A 19,873-nucleotide genomic window follows, 5' to 3' on the forward strand; every position below is an offset into this window, starting at 1 on the left:
AGATAAAACAATATGCTGCCATCTTGCTACATATATATATCGCTGCCAGAGAACCTTCTATGGGAAATGTTGATTTTGCATCACCACTTTTTTTTAAAAAAAGAAAGCATGTAGTGTGCAAATAAAATATGCGTGCATCTGTCTGTGTAGACACATCTGGGGAAATGGGGGCAGCCACTTACACACTTATTTCCATGCATGATGCATTGGCTGTAGTAGACACTGGCGTGGTTCCACTGGTGGAGGAACGGGGGAGCGCACCACCCCCAGCACCATCGGGGAGGGGGGTACCATCGTGGCTGCCCCCCCGGACACGCGCCATGCACCCCCACCACGCCAGGTGCCAGGCCCCTGGGACGCACACCACGCTCCCGTGGGCAACGTGCCACGCCCCCCAGTGCCGGAGCATGCAGCTTCACCACTGCGTGGTGCTGGTATTTCCCACAGCGATCCTAACGTATAGCTCCTTTCCTGATAGGGTGACAAATGGGGTTGTGTCCAATGTTGGCTTTGTACTAGTGGAAAGTCCTTGCAACCTCAGAAGGCAAGATGCCTGATATTCACCAGTCCTCCCTACTTCAGTCTTCCATACCATATTGATACTCTTCCAGAGGGTCATCTGACTTTCAGGGGCAGCTTTCAGTAGCCATGGGGAGGACACCATGATTAGGAAGTCATTGACAAAAATTGGGTGCCCTGCTTTGCATGAGTGGAGGTTCAGAGTCACAACTGGATGAAGCCCACTGTTTCCACAACATATGCTAGTTGTGTAGAAGGGATTCCATTAGGTTTGGTGAGTGGAGCAAATCCTACCACTCAATCTGATGTGCTGTGGGAGGGAGCTGAATGAGGATGAGAGGTTTACATCCACTCGGCTCCACCAGGCTCTGACAGTGGGAGGTCTGCCCACCATGCAGGTCACCACTATGCTCACCAAAAGCACAGGTGGAAGCTACTACCATCAGTTTACTCAGCAGCACAAACCTCTGAAGTGCGGTGTTTCGGGGCAGAGCTGGGCTGGCCATAGGTTCTCCCAGTGATTGTTCCAATCCAGGCCTTTCCACTGTGCCAGCCTGAAGCTAGTGCAGCCCAAGGCCCAGCAGTTTCATTGAGCCCCAGTCAGTGCGGTTGATGGGCAGGGTGTGTGGCAGGGCTTCAGATTTATTGGTGCATCTGCTGGTTCATTCAGCCCTGCTGCTCCTGGTCAGCAATCAGGCAGCATGCAATAGTGCTTCTGGGAGCAAAAAGCTGCACATGCCAACATTTGCCATTCTCTCTCTCTCTCTTTTTTTTTACATTTGAGTTTTAGTGGTTTTTGAAAAACTTGTAAAAAAAACTTTTCAATGGAAACCTGTTTTCCCCATGATAACAGACAAACGAAATATGCAAAGTAGCAATTGCACAAGCATGTCGCTTATCCTGTAGGTCATGAAAAGAAGAAATAGTTACGATAATTAAAATAAAGAGGAGGTGAAATAATTGATTGCCAGTAGTGAGGATGGGGAAACAATGTAAGTGTGACCAGCAATATAGGGATTAGTTGTAGCCCTGTGTTATGTAGACTGAGAAAGAGTGAATGAACTATACAGAATAAATCAGCGACTCATAAAGAGCAGTTCCTTCAGAGTAAATGCAGACAACCTGTATGTGTATCTAAGAGCTGCGGAGAATTTTACTAGATTACTGCTTCCTTGGAGATTTTTGAAGAGATGCAGAAGACTGGTAAAATTATGACAACCACTTGGTAGAAAAGGAGTGGGAAACTGAATCTGTCTGGGGGGCTGGAGCCTTATTTCCCCTGCAGGCAAAGTTTGACAGGTGGACAGTGACAGGTAGAGTTGAATTGTAATTGTATGGCAAAGAAGGAGACTGTTGTTTTGTTGCTCTTTATCTAGACTTCTTTGTAAATAATTCCTTATGGGAGCCATTTTCATTTTTGTGTTTAGATAAAGAACCAATTAGACAACAAGGCACCCCACCTAAATAAATATTACAATTTGGCCTTTCAAATTTTCCTTTGAGGTGACACATGATTATATACTGCAGGGTCTCAACTAATCATTTTTAAAAATTAGAGTAGGGAATGAGTTGTTTGAAAATACAGTTTTTAGATGATAGTCACTTTGTTTTTCTTTCACTGAGTAACAATAGTTCATTTGTCTTATGGATAATGTGTTTGTGTCTTTCTTGGACATTAACTTTCCTGGTGATTATTACACAAAATATGTTATTGCTTTCCATGTGCCTTTCACAGATGGCTATATTTGGCTGAAACAGAGAAAGAAATTTAGATGACAGTAAAAGTAAAAGTATATAGAAAGAATGTTGGAGCACATTAAACTACTCTTGTAAAGCAACATTGATTTCATTTCTGTTAAATTAAATGCCAAAATAAGGAGGACCTACATATTGGGAGACATCCAGTGGTATATGTATGTGAGGAGAATTGACTTTCATTCATGCAGTGGGACTTCCTCTCTTTCCCCCTATGTACCCCCCCCTAAAAAAAACTGCTTCTGAGAGTTGGGCACACTTTGGAGCAGATTTTAGAGGGGATTTCAGGGGAGAGGAGAGGAAAGGGATGACCTGCTGCACAGGTCAGCACATCTGATACTACATTTTACCCATTATTTTAGCAACAGTGTGTTCTTAACCATGTGCATAAGAAGTTTTATATGTGCAAAGCTCTGATTTTATCACACATTTTAGCTGCTAATGTAATAAAGATCCTTTCATCTGTCAAACAGATAAAATATGTGTTTTCTCCCTTTTAGGCCTTTGCTTGTGTGGAAGAAGACGATGACGACGACACCGACAACACCGTTGCATGGATGATTTTATGTAATTTACACTTGCTAGATTTGCAAAAGGCAATTATCATTGTGAAGTGTTTACACTGATTTATGGGAGGAAGGTGGCCTAGGAGAGGGATGCTGATAATATCAACACAGTGGATTAAATGCACATTTACACCTTTATTGACACATATATTATCCATGCCAAGAATGCTGGTGGAGCAACAAGGAAGATGCTGGTGAAGCAATGATGTGGCACAGACTGTTAAATATGGATTCAGCTCTGCCAACTCCCTATAACGCACATCAATGGATTTCTACATCTGAGCTAAAATAGGGAATAAAGGGCTTACAGTGCTTGTCTGTTAAGATAATTAGCAGAGATGGCAAACCAGAGATCTGAAAGGATTATAAAAAACAAGGAAGAGATTTGAAGGTTCTCTCTATTTTTCGTTTCACATTAATGTTTTCTTATTCATACTGTGGATTTTGAGGAAAAAGCTTCAGGAGACACGCAGGATATTTGTTACTGGGAAATGGAATCTGGATCAGAGTCTAGCCAGCATCAGAAAAGAAAGCCTGTGACACATGGACTGGAAGATCAAAAAAGAGTAAGTGACAAGACTTCACCACTGGCATTTTGTGCTTAAATTGCTGAGCATGATTCAGGGAGTTCAAATGCCACTTACAATTTTTGTATTCAGCGCAGATTTTCAGTGTTGTAGCTGGTGGTGGATGAGCTTTCTTAGGTTGAACATTTAACATTGATCTAGTTTAATTGGCTGGCACTGAGTGGTAAGGGAGCAGCAAAGAACTGGGAAGCATCTAGCTGTTTTTGAAAGAGCAATAGGAAAATAAGAAGCAGGAAGAATTATTGGTTATTATAACGAGTCTGCTGTCATGTGGTGACACTAGTGAGGAAGATATAGCTAACTTACTATTTCATTTGTTGGTGGGTGCTGTGGTTTTTTAAAAAAATAAAAATGCATAAAGGACTGTTTTCTATGTAAGATCTTAAATGAATAGTCATGTAGTGCAATCCTATGCACATTTACATAGGAGTAAGTTATTCCGTCTTCAGTAGGATTTACTCCCAGGTAAGTGAGTGTTGGATTGCAACCTTAATGGAATATTTGGTACCCGTGGATTTACAAGATGGTATCTATATGTTTCCTGGTGTCTCATGTGTTTGAGAAAAGTGAGAGTATACTTATATAATTGTATGCTTTTCATTGGCCAGCAAGAGTTTGATGAAAACCATGCCTTGGGTTTTTCATTTACATGTGACTCTATATCCCATATAGTGTTGTCGTTCATTAGTAGTAATTGAAAGTAGTGAGTAACTGAATTTTAAACTTATTTTACTGGTTCAAATTGTGATGTGTTGTTGCTACATAAGTCCACAGGGATTAGTTGGATGTATTCTGGTTCCTCTAGAGATCCCTTTTTTTTTCATTGTGACTTAAATGCATCGCTTTGAGAAAATTGTTGAAATATGCCTGAGCTGTAAATTGAGCATCAATGCTTTACTTCTTCTTTTCAGTAATGCCAGCGATACAGTGAACAAGAAGGATTATGTGTCTTGATTTTCTTTTGCTGAGTCTGTTGAAGAATAAAACTTACTTTCCACTGGAAATAAAACCAGCTTGGATAGCGCTCTCTCTCTCAACAAGATGAAAATGCAGTTGTTTGCTTAGGGAGCCTTCCCCAAAGAATCTCTCTCCCTCCCTCTCTCCTGTTTGCTATATCAGCTGAAGGCGACAAGGACTCTTCATTCTCCCATTTTCACAACCCCATTCGAAGGTGGAAATAACAATCAATAGACACTGAAAGAAAATTCCTCTTATCGACTTAATTTCTAGAGGCCTTTAATATAATTTAAAGCCCTGCTGTATACAAGGCTTGCGCTCTATGAGACAAACATTTGGTGTTCTTGACACTAAGATACTGTAGAGCTGGTTTACTAATATTAATATGCGGTTTTGACTGAAACTCTGATAAGTATGGAGTCCCACATCTTCCATCTGCTCTTGGCTCTGGGTGTTTGGTGCACATGTAAAATGGGGCCTCTGAAAGTATAATATAACCCCAAGTGAGGCTCGGTGGCAGCTGGGATAACATCAATTGGTCATGCTTAGCTGACATTCATTTTAACTTGAACTCTAGCCGTCATGGAGATTATTAAATTTATAATGATATATGTAAGATCTATTTTAATGACTCTTCACGCTTGGGTGATCTCTCTCTTACTTGTGTTTGCAAAACAACGCAGGGAATTGGGTATTATTACATTTCCTTCCTGGCTGAATTTTCCAGGGAGAAGGATGTGGGTCAGAAACTTCAGTGAAACATATTTAGGATTATAGAAAGAAGCACTTTGGACCACAATCTTTGGGCTGAATGTGTGCTACCTGCCTGCCTCTTTGCGAGAGACTCAACCAGAGATGTTGTGTATTTGACGGCTGTCTAACATTAATAATTAATTATTGGAACAGATTTGTTCATTGGAAATAAATTGGTCTCCTACATGAATAAATAAGAAAGAAATGGTGTTAAATTAGCACATGCTCCTGTTTTCCGTCTGTAAGAAAACTGTGCTAGGAGACTGCGAAGGTTTATCCACCTTTATAGAGGGAAAGAAAATAATGCGCCCATGTTCTTTGTGGTTTCTTTTCTGTAACATACATTGCCTGTGCAAATTGGAATGGAAAGAGGAACACTACCCCATGAATATGTTTGAGGCTCAGCCCTTAATATGCTTTTTTCATAACCACATTTTGTGGGTGTTGAATTTAATTAGTATTCTTAGCCCTGATCTCCAGCTTGATCTCATCTAGCTTTGTTGTTATAGATTGGCCTTCAGAAAGCTGCAGAAAATTGGGGTCTGCTCCTGCCCCCACCCCCGAGTTGTAATGGTAGAAGGGAAGCTTTTCACTGATTTATTAGTTTCCAGACAGAATTAAAATGGGATTGACACTAATCATGTTCACAGTTGAACTTGATTTAGCCATACAATTTTTAATGGCTTTGGTGTGAATTACATGCCTAAATTCTGGTTAACTTTCCATTTTAAAGTTAAAAATTAATAACCTAAATAACCATGTGAATCAGAATCAAATATTTATTCGGCTTTACGCCCATCATGAAACACAACACAACAAAACAATGTGAATAGATCTGCTGGAATAAGTAGAATTATTCTTTTGGGCAAAGAAATAAGTTTTTGCTACTGATAGCATTACATAATTTTTGGGGCTTGTAGGTTACTGATTTCAGGGAGGAGCCATAAATTAACTGTGCATGTTAATCAAAAGTAAGTTCCACTACAAGCAATAGGGGTTTTCTTCCCAGTAAGCATGTTTAGGGTTGCTGCATCATAGATGTTGTATTTAACTGAGAAAAACTTCCTGGAAGCCACAATAAACCACGTAAAAATTGCTGGAAGAACAAGCAGCGTTGTTTGGTTCAGTAGGAATCTATTTAACCAGTGTAGATGCAAGACGTCAATTTTCTGTGACACAATAGTATTGATTTCTCTTGGATTGATTCCTTTCCTTGTTAAGTTTCTTATTCAGAATTTCATAGACGTGCATTGATTTGAAAACAGTGCCAGGGGGTGGGGTATTGTCAAAATGTTTCTTTTTGTTATTAATAAATGTTACTTGGTTCACATTTTGAGGTGAACTTAAGCATAAATTTGCCTAGTAGTTTTGATATGCCTGGTTATACCATTAGGTTCATTGAGTTAGTGCACAATCACTTAAGGCAGAACTGACTTAAGAATGTATTCTTTTAAAAGCAGCTCCAGGCTAGGGATGTCAGAGATGTCTGACTGAAATGGTAGCAGAAATTGCTGGTGTACACTTAATTCATCCCATGTTTGGAGAGGAAATCAATCCAGTGACTGGTAAATATGACTGGTCTTCGCTGTTGCTTTCAGTCTGCAAATGATAAATAATTGATGTTCCCTTCCCCCAATTTGCATTGTTTCCTTTGCACTGAAATTAATGGTATTTGTATTGAAATGAATGTAATAATAACTTAATTACATAAAATTCAGCCACAGTGAACAGCAAGCACAATAATGTAGTGTTCGTTAGAAGCTGAACTGCAGCAGAATGGAAACAGTGCTGCATGCAACAAGCATTGGTTGGAGCAGAAATTGATGGCTTCTTACTCCAGATTTTTTTTTTTTTTTGCAGAATTCCCTTGACTTCTCCACCTTATTCCTTTTTCATATCTGTCAACGTTTCCCTTTTTTAAAGGGAAATTCCCTTATTCTGAATAGGATTCCTCGCAAGAAAAGGGGAAAGCTGACAGCTATGTCCTTTCTCCAGATTTCCACTGAATTTGAACATAAGCGAAACAAACATTTAATTAGTTTAAGTGCATTAAAAGACATTTTAAAGTTTTTTCATGATTTAATCTAATTGATGCATAGGGACTTTTCTTTTTTCCTAGTAACACCATTGATTTGTTTGATTTTTGGGTACCCTTTCTTTGAGTAGTTACTTCTGTATCATCAAGTAGATTGGAGGTACCTTACCACTTCCTCACCATCAATCAAAGCAAATTTCATAGATTAAGTGGTCCAAGAAATACTAACTAGAATGTTTAGTTCTCATGTTTCTTAAGGTATGATTAGATTGGATGAATTAATGTTGTAAGAGTAGCACATGATTAGACACTTAATAAATTATGGGGCTCTTGTCTCATAAGAAAAGCCCTGCTGGATGAGACCAAGGGTCTGTGGAGTCTAGCATTCCTTATTCACAGTGGCCAACCAGGTGTCTGTGAGAGGCCCACAAGCATGACATGAGTGCAATAGCACACTGAGTTTTACATATCCGTGCCTATTTTAACAGTGCAACAGAAATATATTTTCGATTATTTCTCCAATAGTATGAGCTGTTTGCATGTTCCACCAGGTTAAGAGTCTCAAAAGATAATCTGTGTAGTTTGTGCAGCCAGTGAGGGACTGTGGTCAGTTTGCCTCTTCAATGAATTTGAGATTAAGGACAGTGGCCAGGAACATACTATGTTAGAATAGATGGAGCATAGTTCAGTTTTACTGTCTCCTGCAGAGAGTGTTCCCATATTGACTGAGCCATCTCTGCAGCATAATAATGCAACACATGACTAGGCTGTGAGACTTAAACACTCTTCTAAATTCAAATCTGCCCCTAACATGCAAAGAATAAGCTAGCAATTATGAAGCATGTATGCTACAGGCCTGCTGTGAGCAGAAAACTCTTGTTGTGAGTCATTCTAATACTCGGCTATCAAACTCTTGTAGTTCTCGAGTGATTTAAATGTGTTGAAATAATGGGTCTTGCTTAAGGCTTGTGTAAATCAACATGACATTGATGAGGCCTTGCAGATTTACTCCTGTTCAAGATCTTGTCCTATTCAGTGTGTGTGTGTGTGTGTGTGAGAGAGAGAGAGAGAGAGAGAGAAGAGCTGATCATTGACTGGGTTAAATTCAAATAGAATTCTGACAGTTTAATAGTGCCCTTTTGTAGTAATTACCTATATCATTGGAAGAGCTCAGCTTTTATATTTGAGATTTCTCTTTTTCTTCTTTCCAGGTTTCAGATTTACCATCTTGCTGTAAAATTAATAAGCTGCTTGTACATATTTTAAAGGTTGTTTAAATGTGTTAAGGTGAAAGCTTAATATTCAGGTTTTTATGAGCAAAATGCTTGCGCCTCTCACTGTAAGGAACTCATTATCTTCACATTATTTTCTTTTTCAAGAGCCAACAACCGTACAATGGCTTGTGGATAATAATCAGCATTTTAGCTGCACAATGTGCTTGGAAACTCAAAAAATGAATAGGTTGTTTTCGATTGCTGCTTGGAGTCTTCTATCCTTCTGGTTTCTTGTCTCCCTTCCTTATTTCTATTGTTACAAAATGTTATACTTAATCTCCAAGTTCGCTCCTGTTGCTGCCACAGTTTCAAGCATATACTACTTGTATTGCTGCAACACTGTGATGAAGAACTTCAGATCACTTGGAATTACGCCTTATGAAGAAGGCTTAATTTTGTTAGTCCCTAAGCAGAGTTGTATCGCCAGTGTTCAGTTTGCAAGTTGAGACATACCTCAACGTTTGTTTCTCTGGACTTTTGCCAGTTTGCCTTTTGAGCTGCATGCAGAACTTGCTGTTACTTTGGCTGATAATGCATGCCTCAAGATGGATTGTAGTTATAAGAAACTCAAGAATCTGCTTGGAAAGCAGGGACAACGTTTTCCTGTAACCTGTCTTGGACTTTTTCATTTTTATTGCTATAACCTGCATTGTATGCTGAAACCTTTGCTTGCAGTTGCTAGAAGAGATGGTGAAAGGGCATACCGTTTCTTAACATTGCAATAAGTTGATCTGTTTGAATGTTGTATAAGTGGGGGTGGGGAAAGAGTTAAATGTGATTTTGCTCATTCCGTTCATCCACTCGCTACCTGCAGGCCCTTAATTAAGATCCACATTGAGTCTCTCCTGAGAGGCTCCATATGGGGGAGCAGGGAATGGAATGGAGACTAAACAATTTCCACTTATACCACACTGAAAATAAATTTTAAAAATGAAATCTACTGAATTTTTGCTCAAGCTATAATGAAAACAAATATTGGAACTGGGACAAAACAATTTTTGCATATGTGGCAACCAAAATAATTTTTTATGGTAACTAGCGTTAAAAATAAAAAGCATTTCTCCAAAATGTAACCTTGGGTGTTAATGTGAATGGGCTGGGCAACCCAATGAAAAGGAGAAGAGTATGAAATGAGTTAAAATGGAAATACCTTATTGTCTTGCCAGTAACCCATTTGAAAAAGCAATTAGAGACAAACCCACCAATCAGCATGTCCAAAGGGACTTGGCACTCAGCTGCTGGTAATGCCAAAGCTAGTGGGGTCAGCATCTGGCATGGGTATGGGTTCTCTTCAACTTTGGGAGTGCTCAGTGTGTGTGCATGTCATGCGCACGACATGCACATATGACATCATGCGGCAAGAGGAAGCTGCGAGGCCTGCCACAACTGCTTCAGCCTTTGCCCACATCATATTAAGTACTTGGGAATACAAAATCTTGGACACAACTTTACAATTTTTGTCACTAATAAGAATATCAAAACTTGGTGTAAGGCATTTTTGTCATTGATGGGTAGAGTTGCATCAGTTAAGAATATGGTACTTTCAAAGTTTTTATTTCTGTTTCAGAATTTACCTATATGTATTTCAGTGGAAACCCTTAAGAAATGGCAAGAAATGGCAAGAAATGGCAAGAAATGGCAAGAAATGGCAAGAAATGGCAAAAATCGCAAAAGCAAAATTAAAGATTTAACAGATTTAGATCCCCAAATTAGCTCTATCTATATCACCATTAATATCTTTGGATAGCACCCTTCCTTCTACATGCCTAACAGAAATCGAATTGGCAAGAAATAGAAAGAAAAAGTCTTATAAATATTAGCTAATTTTTACGAAAACGACAGCACCCTCACAGCAGAACAAATTATAGAAAATATGACAGGATGCAATGTGAATTGGCTACTTATACATCAAATTGTACATTTTATTTCAAGCTCAACACTTAAGTCTCAGGCCCTTTGGTCATTGACGCCCTTTGAAAATTTAATTTTGAATACGATTGAACATTCATAAAGATCCTGTCAATTTTGTACAAAATATTTAGTGACCTTACTGCTGGACAATGATCAGCAACCAAACAATTATGGGGAAATAGACCTAGATATCAAAACAGAAGAGGCTGACTGGAACAACTTATGAGCAAAAAAACCCTTTAAGACCCTTGTCAACCTACATAAGATTATTCTTTTAAGTTAAATTATAGATGGCATTCAGATACAGTTACATAAACAAAGTATCTTAAGCAATGTATTGGAGAGGATGTAAGACAGTTCGTATGACATTCCATATGTGGCAGTCATATGAACTTGTGCAGCCATTCTTGGAAAGAGTATTTGTGGAAATAAGCAATGTTACAAATCTTCATGCATAATGTAATCTAACTCTCTGTTGAGTAACAATATTTAAAGAAGATCAGCTCAATTTACTTTATAAGGAACATCACTTTTTCCTGGTGGTGGCATTACACTATGACCATTTCTCTATGCTGAGCCTTGTCTAAAAGTGACATATGCTCCTCTCTGATATTCTGGTAGTAAAAGTGGGGGAGGGCAGGGAAATACTATGAAAAATTTCAGTCTGGGCTCCTCTGATCATGGAACTGTGATCTTGTTCTTTTTCTTTCCTTTTGGAGATTAACACTATGTTGATAAGATTTGACAGAGCAGATGAGACCAGTGGTCCATCTGGTTTGGTATCCCGCCTGTGGCAGAGATCAATATCTTATGCTTTAGAGAAAAAAGTGCACATCAACCCCTACATTAATATGCCAAGTCAATCATGCAGTGCTGAATATGGGAAAGGAATAGCTTCCTTCCTTTCTTTACACCCTGGAGATGAGATGATTATTCTTATTTTAGTTTGCATAGTTCAGTATAATAATGGTCATAACATTATCTGTTCATCAGATTAATATATGCTTTTTGTAATACTAAGGCCAAAAATTCCACACTTGTTCTGTGTTGTGCAAGGAGTTTTGCTTCTTCTTGGTTTTTCCTATTTGTTGTTCAAAAGTTAACTTCGGCAATAATGTGAAAGGGCTTTGATTAGAATCTGAGGTGTATTGCATTTGCTGCCACTGGTTTCTCTAATTCATTTTTTATTAGGATGCTCACAGACATAAGGCAAAGACACTGTACAAGAGCTTTGCAATTTTAAAAAGATTTTATCAGAATAATAACAAAAAGCAAACATTTACGAACCAGCTCTGTAATTCCACCTGCCTCCATTGTGCAGGTGCAGTTTTTCAGCCCTTGCTAAATTCTGAGACACTTGGTTCCTGTGTTTGCTGAAAGCTCAAGAGTATGCTGCTTTGCATAAAAATAGCACCATGGACAGAACTGGCACCTGCATTCAGTAAAACATCTCTTAAATGTCCTTTTCTCCTTGCAGCTATTTAGATTAATTTGGATTACTCAGTGTATTGTGTGAGGACACTATCAATTTAAATGGGTTGTGCTTTAGTGAATCAGATGAGCCTCGGGGTAGGAAGATGATTCAGAAATAGAGAAGCTATGGCTTCCTTTAATAGAGACTCATTGTTGTGTAAATAGTTAATAAAGTTTATCTTATGGTTATGGACATCCTGGATTCTGCAAGTCATTAATATGAGAACAACACAAATTGCTCCCATATTCTTGTTACAGACCTAAGCAGATTCCTTTACTGGGATCCATAGAGCTTTGTATGCGCCTAAGACATTTCCTTGCATGCATAATTTCTCTTTCTAGATCAATGTTTTGTCACACTGAATACTGCTCCAGAGGCCTCAGTCCTCAGTAATGGCTAAATGGAAGGTGTGTGTTGTTGATAGGAACCAACACAGATATCTCTGGCATGGTTTTTTAGTTGCTGTTGATTTTATTTACATGTGAATAACAACAACAACAACATAATATTAATAATAAATATTTATACCCTGTCCATCTGGTTGCTTATTTGATTTTATAAGTTTTAAACATTTTAGTGTTGTGATTTTATTCTGTAGACTGCTTTGGGGTCCTTGGATATAGAAAGCAGTCCATAAATTTTAATAATAGCAACAGTAACACAAACAGTATCGCTGTGGTTATGTGGAGCCTCATGTATGACTTGTTTGGATTCTGGTGTTAACTTTGGAGATACACTTACAGAAATAATTCTCCTGATTTTCTGCTGTTGCTCTTAAAGTTTGCCTGGGGCAGTTTAGAGCAAGACAGTTCCCTGCCATTCACCTCCTATATTCTCCAACATTTGCCGTATTGGAGGGTGGAAGGTGTGAAGTTTTATGAAAGGTTGATACGTGTAGCACAGGAATCCTAAGGAGAGAGAGCTCATGTTTTAAAATCTGATTTGAAAACTGGGCTTGAAATTTGGGGATGCGTGACTGAATGAATTCTGTGAATAATTTTGGTGCAAATAAATAAATTCTGAGGGGTATGTGAATGAGTCTCTGCCATTAGAGCTGTAATGAGGTGCAGTAAGATAGGGTGCTGGACCCAGACTCGGGCAGCTGTTCTCGTTTAAAGTTGTCATCGCTGAGACTAATTTTATGAATAGAGATAGCACTATTGGAGCAAATATGTATGCACTGGCTGTTTTTCTTTTTCTTACTAACATTTTTATTCTGTCCCCATTTTAGAGTCTGCCTAACTAGGCATCTGATATAAAGATTTCTTTCTTTGTGTAGCCTGGTTGTACTTCCTAGACGTCATACAGCAAAATTCACCAGTTTGTTGGCTTCCCGTAGCATTTTCAAGGGAATAGGTCAGTACCATGCAAATAGGTGCTACATAGCTCCAAGCAAACTTTACATATGGTGTAACATAACAGGCCACAATATTGCATCCTAGGATGTGTATGGCTCTAGAGCTCTATAGTAACTGTTCCCTGAAATCTGTGGGAAACTGAAGATGCCCTATACCTGTTTTGATAATCATACTGTGAGGTCAGGGAAAAGTCACTCATCTGTTAAGACACCCTGTGTGGCTCATCTTCCTTCAGGGCTTTGTTGGAACTAGGGGACAAAAGAGACTAGTGTGTGGAGGTTATACATGTCTGCTTGATAAATATTTAATTTTTTAGGGTCTTGCTTCTTGGTGATTTCTGAACTATTCTTATTGCTTAATTCAGGTTGCTGCATTTCTTCTTGCTTTTATTCTTAAGTTCCCTGCTTAAATATTTGGCAGTTTTAGCATGTGGTACATTTTACAGTAATGCATGGTGTCCATTGCTGCTGCTGAGTCAGAAAGCAGGAGAGTTAATAGTAGGCAGAGCCAGGGGGTAATGACTAGCAAATCTAGGACAGGTAGAAATGATTCAGTTCTTAAGGTATCATTTTTATTACCTTAGCTTGTTTTTAGAGCCAGGTGCTTAGCTTAGAAAGAAGTATCTGGTATGAATAGTATGGAAGAGACTGGTTCAGCCACAGCACATGAGCAGAATGCAGATTCCACACAAACACACCTAGGGAGTTTCCTCATGCCTGTATTTGTTGTGTCTAAAGGCTTGTGACTTAACACAAAAAGGCTGCAATCCTATGCACCTGTATAACCACAACATTAATGAAAGGCATTCTTTCATAGTAAAATCCCTATAGAGCTTTCCTCTGAAGGGATATGGAATACAGCCTAAGGCTCTGCTCCTCAAATTCATTATCATTCACTACTACTAGTTTTAGATGGGAAGCTGCTTCTATGCTAATAACAAGAGACATAAGGCTGCAATCCTGTGTGGACTTATCTGGGAGGTACATTCTGCTGAATGCACAGTTATGCACAGGATTGCACTGTGTGTCCTTTAGACTTTAAATATAGGAGATCTGGCAGATTTTTAGGATTATCCCGTACCAGTCTAGAATTAGATTGTCACAAGGACAATCCTCACTCTCGTAATACAATAGTGCTTTATTCCCCAAGCTGCTTCCTATACATATGAATCTTGGAAAGCATAATCTGGCCCAGACAATAGCCTGAAATGATGACATTAAAATGTCATTGTTCTGGAGCCTAGGGGTTTTTTGTGTGTGTCTTTTTTTGGAGTTGATACCTGAATGTTAACTACTCCTTTGTTGGCTGAGCTTAGGCTGATTGTGATAACTATGTATTATGATTTGTATGGCTTAGAATTTTTTCAGCATTTCCCCGTTAAAGCAAGGACTGAATTCAGAAGGAGAAAGCCTACTTCTGAAGTATCAGAGAATAATAGATAGCAGAGTGTTTGACATGCCTAAGAAATGTATTCATTTTACATTTTGCATGCAGAGGCACAGCGTGGAAAAAGTGTTGCAAGCATTTACTTTGTTCTAGGTTCATCTGAATATACCCTGTGATGACAATGGGGGCAGTCAGAACTTTAATAAAGGGTGTGCATGCCTTAGGGAAGCAATGCAGTCTCATGTTTCTCACTTGAGAATTTGAATAGAGTTGCTCCCTTTCTCTTCTATTATTATTATTATTAAAAAGCTGTAAGGCTAAAATCTTTTGTGACTTTCTGAGGTTTACACTTTAAGAGGAATGCTCAAACCATCAGGGGAATAGTGATAACTATTTGCTTTGCTTAGCTTTAGCTAAGTATCTGAGTTTTTTGTTTTTTATTTTATTATCTCAAGGGAAGGATCTAAATACTTACCAGTAACTCTAGGAGCAGTTTCTGATTCCCTAACACTAGTGACACTCCCCATCATTGGCATATTTTAAGATAACTTTTGGTGAAAAATGGGTTAGGTGATGAAAAGTTTTATTTACTGGGTAGGCTTTTGTCTTACCCTATCCTAAGGATTCACTCTTTCGAAAAGTAAGATGTACAGCAGCAGTTCTAGTTAAAAACCAGAAAATTTTGAAAAGATTTAAAATTAAAAATACTCAATATTGGCTTGATATTAGGGGCTGAAACTCAGCTGAGTTCAAGGCCATATCACATGCTTCTCATCAAGCTCTCAGGGACTCTGTCCCATGGAACATATGAAAAGGAAACTCATTAATAAGGGACCAGCATGATCAATATCTGCATCTGTGTTCATATTTGGCACACAGTGGGAAGAGGAAGCTCTTGTCTGAATGTAGAGGTTGAAGTTTGTTAGGTGAGATGGGCACAAGTTTCCTAAGGGCTTCACAATGCAATAGTACCACTTGGAAATGTTCACAGACAAAGCACCAAAGCATGTGCTCCCAGTGGCGGATCTCAACTAGGAAGCAGGCTACCTTCATCTATAGCAGCTGTGTAGAACTTTAAACTGTGCTTTTACAGTCCACTGTGTCTAACCACATCTTTAGATGCAGCAGGTTAAGTGCTATTTGTTTCAGACCATTAGTTTTCTGAATTCCAAACGAAATGCAAGGCATCCAAATGCCTGTGGCCTCTGGTGTGATGCTCAGGTTCAATATGTACCCATGACATGTGATGAGGGCTGTAGTGGAGAATAGATAGTTAGCCCCCATGCTAACCTATTTTGTTCTTTTTGTCCTTGAGTGATATTGGGGAAAGCTGCATAGCTGTAGAAAGCCTAGGAGACCCATCTGTGCAATTTCCCACCCCCGTCTTTCTTTCCTAGAAGCGGGTAAGAAGGGATGTATCCATTTGCTTCTCTCTGTATCACTGTTGGTTCAATAAATGTTTTAATTCATCTCAATTTCCCAGAATAATTTATAATACTGTACTAGCAATGCAGAGATGGGTACTGGCTTTCGGACAAAGCTTGGCTGTGATGGGCACTGAGACACAGAAGCAGGTGCCTGGTGAAAGGACTGCCGCATGTGTTCATTGTGTACCCCAAGGTTCCAAGGAACTAGTTCTAAAAAAAATAAATGAGTGAACAAGATACACTGGGAAGAGGGAAGCTTGCTCCATTGCCCAGAACTCAGTCCTCACAGCTTATAAAGGGTGCAGAAGCCACCACATCATCGTGACTAGTGGAGCAGTGTATTTGTCTGTCTCTTGGTTCATTCAAATACTTAGTGTCAGATCAACAAATTTTGCTGAATGGGACAAAAGCCTGCACTTCTGTTCCCTCTCCTGCAGGTTTGTGCCATCATAATCTGTGCCAGGATTCCTTCTCTTGGGTACAGCAACACCAGCAAGGGCAGGGGGCAAAAAGTCTTTCTGCCCTTTGTGTCCCATGCAGGCTTCCTTCTCTTGGTGGCAGTGGGACAGCGACAAAGGGAGAAAGTATTTCTCCCATTCGCCTTCCGTGCTACTGCCACCACCAAAAGAAGGAAGCCTGTCTTGCAGCTTCATGCCTTCCTCTTCCTGCGGGAGTGGGCAAGGGGCAGGCAGAACTTTCTATTGCCACCCATCTCTGCTTTTTAAAATAGTGGAAGCCAGCGGGAACATCTAGGAGGAAGAGTCAGGCCCTGATGACAACATGGCATGGGAAAGTTGGGAGAGGCACTGCACAGTTGCAGCATACTTTCAGTGACTCCTTACATTCCAGCTGGGTTGAGCTTCCTTCTAGAAGAGATGGGTGGATGACCCCCCACCTCTTCTAATATGTGCAACTTGGCCGGAATGTAAAGAGTCACTAAGTGTGTGCTGCAGTGCTCCTATCTCCTACGCTGCCATTTTGCCACTCCCTTACCTGCCTCCTGGGACATGTGCCCTCTTTTGCCGCCCTCAGTCTGGGCCTGTGCTTAGAGACAGAATAATAAAAGGGTGCTGAGGAATGTCATGTTATGCTTGAAGATCACAGACTGCTTCTTGAACCTTGGGGGCCACTGCTACTTGATAAAGCTGCTTAAGGGCCAGGCTCTTCTTATATTGTCAGGGAAAAGGCGCTCAGTTTTCTCAGCCATTGCTTCATATGAATCATCAATAGCAGGCACACAGTAATTTTCCTCCGCAAACTTTGAAAAATAAGCCATATCATAGTGCCATTAGCATTCATCTATAGAGTGCCAGGTGTGATAAATTTGTCTAAAGTCCTGGGCTATATGAGAAATCATCAGATAATCTGACGCCTTAATAAGATGAAGTTAAAATAATGCTGCAACAATATTTTTATACACTGGTATACGTATGAGCCACACCAATTTTTTTGTTTATTACTTTGAAGTTGCTGTGTTGGGTTTGGAGAACTAGGTTGTAGCAAGGTATTGGCTATTGTAGTCAATAAGCATGGATATGCCTATTTAAAAGAGGCAACACAAAGGCTGCTGCTTAGAGTCCTTGGAGGTTACAACAGGATGCAATTAGATTTCTTTCAAAAAGCTTACATATGAACCCACCCCCTCCCGCCGTTTGCAAATCTATCAGAGGCCTGAATGTTCAGGCTGTATTCTTCCATGAGTCTGCAATGTCTAATTTTCCTCTGTAAGATTATAGCCCATTTAAATTGCCCATCGCAAATCAATTCCTACAGTGCAATTTAATGAAACCTTTTGCTGGCAATTAAGATTACAAATCTAGAAATGCTTTCTACATAACTGTCACTGTTAAGCTGGGTTACCTTGTTATCTTTAGAGGGGGGAAAAGTGCAATGCATATTCCAATGGTGTGCTTAAAAAAACTTTAATCCAATTTTAATGTTTAATCTAGGAAAATGTTTGCTATAAAGTATTTATTTTGTTTTTTTAAAATTAATTGAAACACATTTTCCAATATTAATATTAAAATTAACCAACTTTGAAAACCTTTCATGTAGAAATTCTGAAGGGAAAGGCTCAATTACAGAGATCCTTTTTATACAAAAGTGAGATGGGTGCTGTCCTCAGTGACTATGTGGATCACATATTTGGGAAGTGAGAGTTAGAGTGTCTGAATTAATCCCATCTCCCAGTAGTTAGCATTTAATGAGAGAGATCCTAGAGCACATCTCTAAAGCAATATATAGTTCCTTGAGAGAAGCACCCTAGATACTGGCAGGTGAGCCAGCCCAAGATCTAGTAATACGACAAGGAGAGGCATTCTCTACATTATGCTGATGGTCTGTTTTTGGTGCTGGAGATTATGGGGAATCTGTTAAGAAGATGAATCAGCACCCTCCCCCTTTGGCAACTTGCTGAACATTTAGCCTTACAGGGTTCACCATCTTCCACATGGCTTCCTCCATGCACAGAAATGCTGCACTTCATAGGAGTAAACTCCTAGGGGTCAAATTCCCCGTAGCCCATGCAATAAAACATTTGAGCCTCTCACTCCCAGTTGATAGGCATTGCCATTCAAGTAACGTGTACACACTGCATCTTGTGATTGATTGGGCAGGGCGGGGCTTACCTGCCTCCTGCAATATTTTATTCAAGTTGGCACCCTTGCTGCACTCTCCGCACACTTTCTCCAGTGCAAAATGGAAATTCAGAATGAAACAGTAACCCAGAGGGAGGAAGTGAGTTCATGCATGTGACTTGCCAATCCTTCTTCTGATTCCTCCTTTTCCAGGCTCCTCCATATGGCACGCCCAATGACATCTCAGAAAGCTGCCTTTTTGTTGAATCAGTTGATTGGCTCATCCAGTTCAGTATTATCTACCCTGATTGGTAGATGTTCTCCCGGGTTTTATTTAGAAATCTTTCTTAGCTCTCTCCGGCAATGCCAATGATCAATCCTGGGACTTCTTGCATGTGTCTTGCCACTGAGCGACATCCTTTCCTAGTGGAGCTTCTCTTTATGCCAGCCTCCCAGGAATTTAGTAGTGACCCTCAAGAAGGTGTGTTAGGTGCCATACTGGGCTTTCTTGGTTGATCCCTACTCTGAGCAAGCCGGATTTCCCCCTCCTGCTTTGAGATATCTGACTTCCAGAATTCATCTTCTGCAGTAGATCTCTTGGGAAGTCAGAAGTTCTAACCATCAAAGCCACCCCCCCTTTAAGTAAATGAAAGCTTTTATGAAGCAGAAGTAATAGTGTGTCAAATGTTTTCACTGTTGAACTTTGCTAACCAAGAAACTATTCATAATGTCTGATAATAATTTAATATCCATTGATCCTTTGTTTCTCTTTTGCTGGCTGGCTGCCCAGATTCTGTAACGATGAGTAGCTGTCTATGTGACCTTTTTCATTATTGAATGCATGGTAATGTGCCATGCACGTTCTTCCCATTGCATCAAACACCAATCTTTAGGTAATGGGGAAAAGAATATCTAATTAGGGAAGCACCTTAACTTATTCTACAGCCCTGGAGATTTTAGCTGGGTTTCTTTTGTATGAGGTTTTGAAACTGTGCCTTGATTCTAAACTGTCTTCTTGCTGGGGTGGGGAAGCAATTATTTCTGTTAACGTACAGATGATATCCATTGCATAGCATGAATTTTCACATTCAAGCATCACGCAAATGTTGTAAAACAGAGCTTCATGATTGCAAAATTATAGGTGGGTATTATGTGGGTGTAATTTATGCAAAATGATCTGCAATGATAAGTAGCCTTCAGGCTCAGGTACAACATGTTTATATTTTCCCCCAGGTTTATGTGAAAATAAAGAGACTTCTTGGAGCCATCAGAATTAAAAATTCAGCTGATCATTT

At 39.6% G+C, this 19,873-nt stretch overlaps 1 protein-coding gene across 2 annotated transcripts in view; it reads left to right on the plus strand.

Moving 5' to 3' along the window:
* The first annotated feature begins 2,786 nt into the window (after window positions 1-2,786).
* Window positions 2,787-19,873, plus strand: part of NAV2 (neuron navigator 2) — a 541,062-nt gene continuing 523,975 nt past the window's right edge. Inside the window, exon 1 of one of the 2 annotated variants that reach the window (XM_079970617.1) lies at window positions 2,787-3,406. In XM_079970617.1, the coding sequence (XP_079826743.1) occupies window positions 3,332-3,406 (75 nt within the window). In that variant the 5' untranslated portion in view covers window positions 2,787-3,331. The remainder of the gene's footprint in view (window positions 3,407-19,873) is intronic. The other variant, XM_079970619.1, reaches the window with a different exon arrangement.

Source organism: Podarcis cretensis (genome assembly GCF_951804945.1).
Source record: "Podarcis cretensis genome assembly, chromosome: 1".
In the NCBI taxonomy this organism is placed as follows: Eukaryota; Metazoa; Chordata; class Lepidosauria; order Squamata; family Lacertidae; genus Podarcis; species Podarcis cretensis.